Source organism: Rana temporaria, chromosome 7 (genome assembly GCF_905171775.1).
Source record: "Rana temporaria chromosome 7, aRanTem1.1, whole genome shotgun sequence".
NCBI classification, from domain to species: Eukaryota; Metazoa; Chordata; class Amphibia; order Anura; family Ranidae; genus Rana; species Rana temporaria.
In genome coordinates this window covers 146,942,322-146,954,845 of record NC_053495.1, presented here as the reverse complement: position 1 = coordinate 146,954,845, position 12,524 = coordinate 146,942,322, and the positions used below count along the sequence as shown (strand labels likewise).

At 43.1% G+C, this 12,524-nt stretch overlaps 1 protein-coding gene across 1 annotated transcript in view; it reads right to left on the bottom strand.

The window, feature by feature from the left end:
• Positions 1–6,075: 6,075 nt before the first annotated feature.
• The window catches only part of SELENOF (selenoprotein F), a 28,677-nt gene continuing 22,228 nt past the window's right edge, over positions 6,076–12,524 (bottom strand). The window contains exons 3-5 of the mRNA XM_040360085.1: positions 12,436–12,499; positions 10,317–10,366; positions 6,076–7,884 (exon numbers count right to left, since the gene is read on the bottom strand). Of these exons, the coding sequence (XP_040216019.1) occupies positions 7,753–7,884; positions 10,317–10,366; positions 12,436–12,499 (246 nt within the window). The 3' untranslated portion in view covers positions 6,076–7,752. The remainder of the gene's footprint in view (positions 7,885–10,316; positions 10,367–12,435; positions 12,500–12,524) is intronic.

Genomic DNA, 12,524 nt, shown 5'->3' with positions numbered 1-12,524 from the left:
TGACTGACTTGCAGACTCTGGAGAGGGCCCATTAGACGTTCCCAACTAGGCAGCTCGGGATCGAGCTGGACATGGTCAGATCACAAATCACTGACATCTTACAGTTTAAGGCCAAAGCGGCCATGCAGATCTGCAGAAGGAAGGGATACGAGTCGGGGAACAAGTGTAGCAGGCTTTTAGCCCAATCTCTACAGGCTCAACGCCAGGCGTCGTACATTCCGCACATTACATCGGCATCGGGTCAGAAGATCTCACTACCCCATTCGATTTTGCGGGAGTTTAGATCCTTCTACGTCTCTTTATACAACCTGCAGGGGCCTCCCGACACCCGGGGACCCCACGTTGAGTTACCTGGATGAACCAATTACCCTACCCGAGCTTCAGCTTGTCCTATGGGGCACGAAGCCGGGTAAAGCCCCGGGCCCTGACGGCCCACTACTACAAGACCCTATCCCCGACGCTGGGTCCACACATGATCAATTTATACAATGCCCTGGGCTCTGGGAGATCATTTCACAACACTACTTTACAGGCGCAAATTTCGGTTATTCCCAAGGAGGGCAAAGATCCGTCCCTCTGCGGGAGCTATCGCCCCATTTCCCTACTTAATACCGACTTGTAACTATTTACCAAAATCTTGGCTTCTAGAATACAGCAACACCTACCTAAACTGGTACACCTAGACCAGGTAGGCTTTGTCCCTACTAGAGAGGCGAGGGACAATACTACCAAAGTCCTCAACCTGTTGCATGTTGCAACTAGAGACAAGACGCTGTGCGTCCTTCTGGGGACAGACACCGAGAAGGCATTTGACCGAGTGAGCTGGGGGTTCTTATTTGCAACATTAAAACACATAGGTCTAGGACCCCAGATGCCACACTGGGTGGCGGCGGCCTATTTTGGAATCCGACGGCCAGGGCGAATAGAGTTCTGTCCGAGCCATTCCCGATTACAAACGGGACAAGACAGGGATGCCCTCCCCATCACCCCTGCTCTTCGCACTGACCCTGGAACCATTCCTATGCCACGTTCGTCTGAACCAGAATATATCTGGAGTAATGGTTGGGGGGACGCAACACAAGATCTCGGCGTACGCCGATGATCTGATGTTCACTCTCACGAAACCCTCCACCTCCCTACGGTCCCTTCTGGGGGAGTTTGATAGGTATGGCCAACTTTCAAATTTAAAGATCAACTTCTTCAAGTCGGAGGCCATGGGGGTGGGGGTCTCTCAGGGTGGGGGTCTCTCCTAACGAAGCTTAAGGCCTTAATTTGAAGTGGACAGACACGGCCCTAAAATATCTGGGTACGCTTATTCCAGCGTCCCCATCCCGACTTTTCCACCTCAACTTCCCTCCACTATTAAAAAAAAGTGCAGAAGCTACTGGACCAATGGAACAGCGGTCTGCACTCGTGGCTGGGCCACTGCAACATTTTGAAAATGACAATTTTGCCCAAAATTTGTATACCTCATGCAGGCCCTCCCGATACATATCCCCGGGGTCTTTTTTAAGCAAACACATTCCACCTTTACCCGTTTTCTGTGGGCAGGGAAGCATCCGTGCCTGAACCAGGGTATGCTCTCCAAACCCAAACTATATGGCGGTATAGCCCTGCCGGATATCCGCACGTATTACCAGGCCGCTCACCTTAACAGATTGCTAGACTGGTGCAGACACTAAACTGTGGACCCGAATAGAACAGGCCCAGAGCCTAGTACCCCTCCACAGGGCTCCCTGGTGCCACCTGGACCTGCCCCCGGAACTGAGACAGCACAACTATGAAAGTGTGTGCACAGCTAATGACTGAGGCCCATCTCTCGACCCGTAACTCTCACCTTAGACCGGTGATAGGCCACCCCCGCTTCCCCCCTGGCCAGCGGGACGCAGGGCTGCACCAAGCATCATATTTCAGTAACGGGGACAACTGGAAGGGACCCACGGAATTCATGGATCCTTTAGGCCCTTATGGCCTGGATTACATGAGAGCTCTGCAACTCAGCCACTTCCTGGGGAGTTTACCACCACCTGACGACACACACCGCCCTCCCACGACGTTTGAAGACCTTTGTACCGATTCTGGGACCCTTACTCACGCACTCTCGCTGACATACAGTATACTGAATACACCTCCGGTGGACGACCCGATCCCCTGTCTCGGTAAGTGGGAGAGAGACCTGAACTCCCACTTTACAAGTAGCATGAGGCAACAAATACTAAGGGCCCTTTCACACTGGTGCGTTTTTGCCGCGTTTTCGTGGTAAAAATAGCGCTATTAAAACGCTCCCCATGCCCCTCTCCATTGAAATTAATTAAAAACGCATTAAAAACGCTGTAAAATCGCGATGTTTTACCGCGATTTTAACGCTCCATTTTTAATTCATTTCAATGGAGGTGGCATGGGGAGCGTTTTAATGGCGCTATTTTTACCGCGAAAACGCGGCAAAAACGCACCAGTCTGAAAGGGCCCTTACGGTCATGGACCTTGGAATGCGGAAGTGTTTCTCCTTGAAATCTGTTACACAGTGGGGGGTCTTCTGCCGGGTCTTAAGGCTAACCCCCCCACCTCCAGACGCCTCAATGGTCTGGAGGAAAAGCATTGTTCTGTGTCTGGCTGTTTGTGTACATTGATTGCCCCCTGGGGCTTCTGTCTCATTACACATAGCAGTCCTTCCATTCAAGCCATCGGACCAATCCCTGCTGATCCTGTTTCAAGCCCTCATTTGCATGGCTAAGAGGACCTAATTAAGAACTACAATGTATTTTACAATTGACCAATAGGAAAGCGGTTGTTGGGGGCGGGGTGTTCGAACTGCTGTATAAAAGTGTGTGTGCGCATCCATTAAAGAGAGTTTCCTGTTTGAACCTACATACAGCCTGGTGTTTGTTCTGATGGATTTTGAACGGCACATAGCCTTGGATGACCGAACCATCAGACGTTGCGTTCTGCAATCTGATTCAACAGCAGCAGAGGAGTGTCGGGAGAGCGGAACTCAAGCGAGCAAGGGTCTCGTTACACTTACTTTTACCCACAAGTCATCCCTAAGCTCGCGGGCGCAGGAGACGAACTACAAAAATCCTGACCCGTTAGTACAGGACGCCAGCACTGCTACATAAATTATTCCCTACATCATCAGATCGGTGCTGGCGGTGTCAAAAAGAGAGGGGTACCCGCGTACACGTGTTTTGGTCCTGCGACCTGATACAGGGCTTCTGGCAAGAAGTCCGACGCATAACCCAGAAGTTCACTGATCGTATCCTTGAGGATGACCCGACGTTCTTTTTGCTGCACGCGGCGGTCGTCCCGGCGCGGGTCTATAAGAAATCGGTGGTGCGCCACCTTTTAGACGCGGCCAAGGCCTGTGTCCCGCTGTGCTGGAAGTCCCAACACCCACCTACCGTGGCTCAGGCGAGTAGATAAAATCGGTCAAATGGAGGACTTGATCCTCACCAGTCAACAAAGAGGAGACGTATACAGAGACCTGGCAATTATGGAACACGTTTAAAATACTCTGACAAGGGACAGGCCCTCAGGGGTGAGTCCCTGGAGACTGGTAGGGATGACCCACATGCAGATGCCCCGATGCCAGACACGTAGGACTCAGAGATAGGCTCTGTGGTGATGTGGCCACGTTGAGCTCCTCCCAGTTCCATGACTTGCACCTTCCCCCCCCCCTCATTTTCATTCTCCTTTTTATGCTCAATCTTCTTCAGTCTATAATGAGGGGGGTGCTTCCTGTGTCTCCTTCTCTTGTAGTCTTCACCTTTGGAAAATGTGGAGCAACTGGCCCTGCTTACCCTAGACCCTCAGGGAGGACAAATACGGCTGTCCACTTGGCCTTCCACCGGCACAGGCACATGCTCCCTCTCACACACACACACACACACCTTACCTGGGCCCTATGGAGTCGCAGGCGATTCGCAACCCTGCCTGGGATACGCCATTGGACCTTAACACTTATGTTAGTTTACTTTATCCCTTCATGACTGTTTTGTGTTATTTCTCACAGACTATGTATCTGCTGTATTTTGTAGTTGGGGTCCGTGTGGACCAGTTTCTCCGCTTTGAATACATGAGAGAAAAAAAAAAAAAGGGGGTGTGCGACTGGTATACTGCATACAGATTGTTGTCAGACAAAGTATAAGAAAGCATGCAGAAGTGTTACTGGGCATTTGAAAAAACACAATTTATATTCCATTAAATGGTCACTCGCCCAAGATAAAGTTTGGATAGATCCTGGTTAAATTAACCAGCCAGCAGCTTTTCATATCTCATGGCTCTCCATCTACAATCATATCATTACAGTGGAAGTCTTTTACATTGTAAAGTATAATTAATGCAAATTCTAGCAGAGTATGTAGCAGGGTAAAGGGCATTAGTCAGGATCTTCACATCACTGGAAACTGGTAGGATTTTACTGTCAGCTAACAATAGTGTGCTGGATTGGGCACATTAGTGTCAGTTACTATGAGAATCATTTACTAAACCTGGTAAATGCAAAAATCAGTCTCACTTCTGCATAGAAACCAATCAACTTCCAGGTGTTATTATCAAAGCTTAATTGAACAAGCTGAAGTTAGAATCCAATTGGTTTCTATGCAGAAGACAGATTTTGCACACTCCATCTTTAGTAAATAAACCCCCGTGAGTTTAACTTGTCAGAAGGCAGGACAGACAGTGGTAAGGTATTTACACTATATAGAAGATGTCAATCAAGAAACTGAACTGCAGTCGGGTGAATTAAAAACGTGGTCTGTAGATTTGCCAAATAAAGAGTAGCGAATGTACACAACAGTGTACAGACTGGATGTGTGCAGCAAAGTACAGAATGGAGTACTGTATAACCTTCAGTGTGCAATAAGGAATGTGTGTGTGTATATAAAGCAGTGTGGAGTGCTGTGGAATTTTTAACAGTGTGCAGCATGGAAGATTTAACATACAGCAGTCTGCATAGTGAAGAGGCAGCAGTAAAGAGATGAGGGAAGATACGATTTTTGTACTCACCGTAAAACCCTTTTCTCTGAAGTCCTTGGACGGACACAGCTTCCTTATAATCTTGACTGTAGGGTTATGTTCCGTCTATCAGGAGAGGATAGTCCTCTCCTAATAGACGGAACATAACCCACTTGTCAAGACTAAAGGACAAAAGACTTTTAAAATACTACACTTTGAGACCCCTCTTCTCTCTTCCCTTGTGAGCCTTACACTGGGTACTTAAGGGAGCCGAAGCGCCGTGTTGGGATTTTCTGGAGGACTCTCTAAATCTGGATTTTTGGTCAGATGTTAGCAGCCAAACTGGGATCTGGGAGTCAACTGAACAGCTTGCGAATTTAAGAGTACCCCACTGCTGGTTTCGACTCCCTGTAACAGGGGTCAACAGATTCCGGTGAGTGCGCTGTGCAGCTGTATGTTGGTGGCAAGGAAACTCCTTCACTTTGGCAGATAAATATCACATTCTTATTTAGACCAGTTTGTCATCCGTTAACTATTTATAGCATATTTAGAAGCACATTGGGGGTCATTTACGAAAGGCAAATCCATTTTGCACAAGTGCAAAGTGCATTTGAAATTGCACTGGAAATGCAGTCGCTGTAGATCCGAGGGGAACATGCAAGGAAAATAAAACAGCATTTTAGCTTGCACATGATTGGATGATAAAATCAGCAGAGCTTCCCCTCAGATTTACAGCGACTGCACTTCCAAGTCCACTTTCAGTGCAATTTCAAGTGCAGAGTGGATTTGCCTTTAGTAAATGACCCCCCATTGTGTTTATTGCACCATTCACATCACATTGGTGGAATTTATCATATTAAGTTATTCAGATGTCATTATTAAAATCACATTAGGTACATACACATGTTAAATTGTGAGCGTGGTTTATATTACTTTAATTAACCAAATACTGAGAAAAGATGGACATGGAGCTACTGGGCGATTCAGCTCACTAACATCAGACTAAAGTATTTTGGGAAGATGGACCCTTTTAACATAAAGCACATGTAAAAACGTGTGTTTGTTTAGCATTAAGGTTAAAACATTGGAAACATTCGTGACATGAAAGCAAAAGGCATTTAATTTGTTTGTATTTTTTTTATTTAAACTTCTTTCTTTGACAGATCAAATCACTCGGCTCGTATTCAAAGCTGTAGATGGAGAGACATCAGGGCGCATTACACAGGACATCAGACATCCACAAGCCTTCTGAAGGTTTTCTGTGTAGTCTTCACTAAAGTGCACGACCCTAATGTGTCATATCTATTACAGTGAATAAAGCCCTTTCATAATCACAAAACAACACATCCATTCAGCATCTAGCACTGGCAAGATGCTGTAAAATAAAAGCTAGAAAATATGCAGAAATACAAAATGTGTCTGAAACAAAAAAAAGGGCACTGAAGGACATTGTGGCATCCATCAAAGATGATTCAACCTATAAAGACGCATGCCAGTTATTCTAACATTGGTTTGCATTTTCTAATCTCTGATCAGCAACTAAAGCCAAATAAATTTAAATATGACCATCTGACATTCAATGAATGCCACCTTATCCCTCGTAATGGTCAAAAGATCATTGCAGTTTTTATCATCACTAGAAAGGTCAGTAAGAAAGCATTGTCATAATCTCTGCGACTCCGACACCCATGGGCTGTTTGGAAATCCATTGCACTGGGTCCACTAAAGTCGTTTCTGTGGTTTTCACAATTACAGTAGTTTAATTGAAGGATTTTCTCCTATATTAAAAAAAAAAGAAAAAAAAAAAAGGGAGCTGGAAGCTTGGATTTCATACATTTTACAATGATCTACATTAACTGTAAAATCTTAGGGTAATCAGTTTAAGAGAATGCACCAAAAAGTACTGGTCTGGCAAATTATGGTTTACCTTTTTCATTCATCCTAAATGTTCCTATATAGAGATCAGAAAAGCGCAAGTTGTTAGCAACTGAACTCAGAGGCTGGGAGAAAAATAAATAAAAATACCAGCCAATACCACTATGGGGCCTACTGACAACCCATTCAAAAACCAGAGGAAGTGGCCATGATGCATTTAAAAGGCCAAGTCCCACTAAAAGCTTACATTTCATTGCTTGTGGAAATATGTAAATTAATTTGACATTTATGTACCTTTAGAACAAACTTAACCAAAGAGCTCAGAAGGTTTGAAAATGTCCCCTTGGAGAGAAGGTAGAAGCCGTGCCTTTCCAGGTGCTGTTAGACTACAGAGTAGCTTGGCCTGGTGTCAAAAAGTAAAATTAAAAAAAGTAGCTACTCTTCAGCCTAATTTTTTTTTTAACACAGACTGTGCTCAAACAATGGTATAAACTGTGCTTAAAGACATCCCTTCATTAGAAAACAGTAAGTAATCAGGACATAATTTAAGAGATCGTACATAAACAGTATTCAATATATAAATGCCCCGAGTCATGACAGTTTATTATAGAAATACTAAAAATATCCCTAAAATATGCATTAACTCCCCATATACAGTAAAACATTGAATATGGCCAACTTTAGTCTGTCCACATTTGGCAACTATAAGAAAAGGCATTAATGTGATATAGGCTGTTTAGAGCAAGGGTCAGCATCAAAACTAAATGCAGTTATGTCATTGAAAGGTTTTCTCCCCCACCACATATAAATAATTAAAAATAGTGGCGATTTTTTTTTTTTTTTTTTTAAAGAGAAGAAATGGCAGGCTGCTGTAAATGGGAGTGAAAGATATGTGCGATAGGTTTGATAAAAAAAAAAAAATAATTATAAACGGTGCAACTTTTCACTTAGAAATTCTTCTACACTGTCGGTGTTCCATTTGGTGATGCTGAGTTCTTCAGAGATGTTCCCGTTGTCATCCAGCAACTTCAGTACAGGATCAGAGCCACGCACATACTGTGTGCAGAAAACAAAAAAAATCTTATATAACAAAATCAACAGGAGGTCAAACTGCTAAAAACAGACTAGTTTACACATTTGTGTATGTAGATTTAATCAGCTTGCAAGAAGTAGATTAGTCAACACTTTCTAATTCAGCAATACAATGCTTATACTTATAGCAGTTGTATACCCACCCGCACATAAAAATATAAACACACATGCCACAAAACCCTGCAAGACAAAGGCACAATGAGCTAGTATGCACCGTAAATACAGTCTGCCATAAAATATTGCAACAACTGCCATTTTATTCTGTAGGCTCTGTTGGCGGACCCCAGAAGAGGATCAGGGCCCCTCTGTGCAAAATCTGGGCACAGAGGTAATTTACATACTCAAAAAAAAAAAAAAAAAAAAGCGCATAACCTTTACAACCCCTTTAAGTGGTTAAACTGACCTAATTTAAAGACAGAAGTTCATTCCTTTCACCTAAAAGAACTACATGTTACAAGGTTTCTCTTTATCTCCACCTCAGGGCCCTTTCACACGGGCTGATCGTATGTCCGCTTCTTCATCCATCCATGTACGGATGAAAAAAGGGACATACATACTATGAGATCGCGGGTGTCAGCGGATGAACCCTATTTTTCCTTCCGTCTGGGGATCGGATGAACACAGACAGACGGTCCGGGTAGAGCGAGAAAAAAGACAAGGCGGTCCCTGCACAGTGTGCAGGGACTACCCCGTCACCCGCCGGCACATCAGGGATCAACAGAGCGATCCCCGCATCACTGATCCGCCCAGTGTGAAAGGGCCCTAAGCGATGTGATAAAACTTGGCAGGCTGCCTGAATTTTTTTTTTTTGGTCAGAAGTGAGCAGAGAACTCAGCACTTATTACATAGAATCAGGAAAAAAACATTTTAAGATCATGAGGAGAGTTGAATCGCACTGTAGATTATTTAACGAGTAATTGTGCAGTTCTAATACACACACAAGCCATAGATTGGTTTGCAGCTACAAACAATATACACTTATTGGGATTGCTGTGTTTTTTTTCTTTGAACCAAAGACATGTACCAAAATACATTTTGGACAAAATTTATAAAGAAATTGGGTTTAATTTTTTTTCACAATTTCCGGTTTTAATTTTTTTGTTTAGATTTTTTTTTGCAAAGTGGTGATATCAAATACCAGAAAAAGAAAGCTCTATTTGTGGGGAGAAAAAAAAATATATAGAATTTTGCTTGGGTACAGTGATACATGACTGCGCAATTACAAGTTAAATTAACGCAGTGCTAAATAGCAAAAAAAGGCCTGGTCATGAAGGGGGTAAAATCTTCCTAAGCTCAAGTGGATAAACAATACATATTTGGCATGCCAAAGTGAGGGGAATGATTTCAGCAGTGCAGTGAAAGCTTTGCCGGTTGAAAATGTCAGGAAAATGTTTATCGTCATTTTGCATCTGTGCTTAATTTTAGGTCTTGACAAGTTTCTTATTTTTTTAGGCTCAGTTTCCACTAATGCGAGTTGTTTTGCGACTTGACACATGTGAAGTCAAAATCCATGCATTTCAATGGTCCCATTTCTAATTGGTGCGACTCAAGTTGCAGTGACGCCAAAAAAGGTTTTTGCACTACTTTGTTCCATTTTCGGTGCGACTTGTTCTCCCATGGTTCTTACCAGTCGCTTTGCAAAGTTGTACTGTAAATCGCGCAACTTTGGGGGTCGCACTAGTGGAAACAGAGCTTTACTCCGCTTATTCTCACTTTTCATATTATTGAGAAAATATGGAGATTATTGTATTTGTGCGCACAAAAAATATAAATAAAAAAATTCAAATTCCCCTCACCCCCCTAACATTAAATAAACTGTAGCACCAATATGTGAAACAAACTGCTTTTCACAAAATGTACACTTTTGATTTTAGGCCCTTTCACACAGACAGATAGAATGGTGCTTTTAGCTGTGGATTTTCTAGTTTTCTACCGCAGCTAAAAAAGCACACAATGCTTTCCTATGGCCACGTTCACACACCATGTTTAGCTGCGATTTCGTTACATGCGGTTTGGTGCGAAAAAAAAAAAAAAAAAAAAGGATATATAATTGAATGCATCCAAGTGCGATTTAGCACAGCTATATGCACATAACCGCAGGTAATCACAGTACTTTGTGTCAACTGCGTATAGCAGCACGATTCAAGGGACTAAAAAATTAAAAGGGTTGCATGTAACTGCACATAGACGCATGTAATCGCAATGTACAAATGCAGCTAATCACAGTGCCCGGAAACTTGAATTTCACAGAACATTAACATGCTTTTAACAGCGGCAAAACAGCCTTCCGTGTGAAAGGGCCTACGTTTTTTTTTTTTATTTAAAATATGTGCATTTTCACATGTCTGAGCAAAAACTGTTTCGGAATGGGCAGTTTCAGAGAAATGAAGACATACCTTGATTTGCAGACCCTTGAAAAGCTTGGGCTTATCACTCCTGACAAAAGCTGCAAGTACAACCAAAACAATTAAAAGATGATGAAACAAAGGACTTTTTAAGAGTAAAACATTTAACAAACATCTATTTGACGCCTTCATCGTTGAAAGGGTTTTTATTTTATCTGTTCGATAAGTGCAAAAAAATAAAAAAAAAATAAAAAAACAGCCAGTCTCAAGTCAAGGAGGGGATATGGAGATTGAGAGGAGTCCGATTTCTTCAGAACTGAAGATAGGTCTGACCCCAAAATACACATTGCTGCCATGTCAAAAAAAGAGGAAGATGAAAGCACACTACATTTTTTTTGCACGCTACATTTTTGGCACACCAACACCAATTTTCTGTACTTGCAGCATATTTAAAAAGGATCAAACATGAAATGTGCAGGATATTCTGGAGATGTACAAAAATGCACATATCTTTATAGCAGTGGTTCTCAACCTGGGGGTCGGGACCCCCTTGGGGGTCAAATGACGATTTGCCTGGGCTGTTCCTAAAGCCCACACAGCCTTTTTCGCGGCCACCCAGCAGGGCTGTCCCTGGAGCCTGTTGCTGCCTAGCTTGGCTGTTCCTGAAGCCCGCAGCCGCCAATTCAGTTCACGGCATGGCTGGGAGGCAGAGACTAGAGGTCAGATGACTGGTGAGGAATGAAGTGTGAAAGGCTGGAGGATACCATATCTCCTGATTTCAGCATAGGTGTCACTGCTACGAGACACCACAAAGCCAGAGACACAGCGAGTAACACTACCTGTGATTATAACTTCCATTATAAGTCCCCACTACAGTTCTCAGATCAGCAGATGACCTTTATCAAGAGCACCTAAGTTGGCCAATCAGAACTCCCCCTAGCACTGCCACTCTTTCCAACTCCCCCCCACCAAGGAGTAAGAAGGAATACAAATGAATACATGGAAGGGAGAAGAACAGAGGGGGTGGAACAAAGAAAAAGGAGAGAAAGAATAAGAGAACAAAAATGATGGCTAGAGAGATATGGGGGGGGGGAAAAAAAAAAAAAAAAAAAAAAAAGGACAGCGAGAGATAAAAAGGAAAGAAAGGGGAATAGAAAGATCAGTACATCCTAAAATTTACCATAAAGGGTTTTAATACTGTACAAGTGGAAGGGACTCAGGGAGCGCTAAATGTCCGTGGGTTAAGGGCGCAAATTACTTGTCTGGCCTTGGGTGCCGACAACCCATGCTACGAACATAATTTTACTGTTAGGGGTCCCCACAACTTGGGAAATTTTATCAGGGGGTCGCAGCTCTAGAAAGGTTGAGAACCACTGCTTTATACCTATGGAATATAAGCTACATCAGGGGTAAAGGGCTAGTGTGGTTTGCAACTGTATGCAGGATTAAACAAAAAAAAAAAAAAAGTAATTATCTACACAATTCTCAGTTTTTATTTTTTGTGGTCTGAATGTATCCTAAAGCTAAGAGTTAAGCGTTTAGTTACATTAAATGGTCATTTTTAATGGATGAAAAGGGCCTTGAACATGAGTTAAACCTGATCAACTAAAAAAAACACACACAAGAACAGCTGAGACATTCCTTCTGCTTAATTTGAAAAGGCAGAGAAAATAATTCAAATGGGAGCTGGCAGATGCAGCAGTCATACGAGATCGCTCTGTGCCAAGGATTTCTCATAGTAGATTACGCGTCTCTAATATTTACAATATGGAAATCAACAAATAGAGCTCTTCAACCTGCAATAGATGGGTCTGGTAACAAAATGGAATGCAGGGGGGCGAGGAGCACTGACAACACATTGTTAAATGCACCAGGCTTATGTGACTGGAAAATGCGGCACGCTCACCAAAAGATTTAGGAAAGCCTGGTCCCTGATAAATTCCACATCTTCATAATCCTTTTTGTGCTGCCAGGCAACAGGCAGACAAAAATATGAGTTATAGATACTGCACATTGGCTTTTCTGTAAAATATTAACTTCGCTTTTGCTGCTGAGGATACTAAATTCAAATGTATCTTATCAGGCAAATATTTACTACCCAATAGTAAAAGCAGCAAGAAGCCTGCCTGGAAACAAAAGTAGAGCAAGTATATAAAGAATTGAAGCTTACCCTGGACTTGAGGGAACCTCCCCAATTTTCATCCACAGACCTCCAGAATAGCTCCAGCATACATCTGCAAAATGATACAAAGTGCTCGT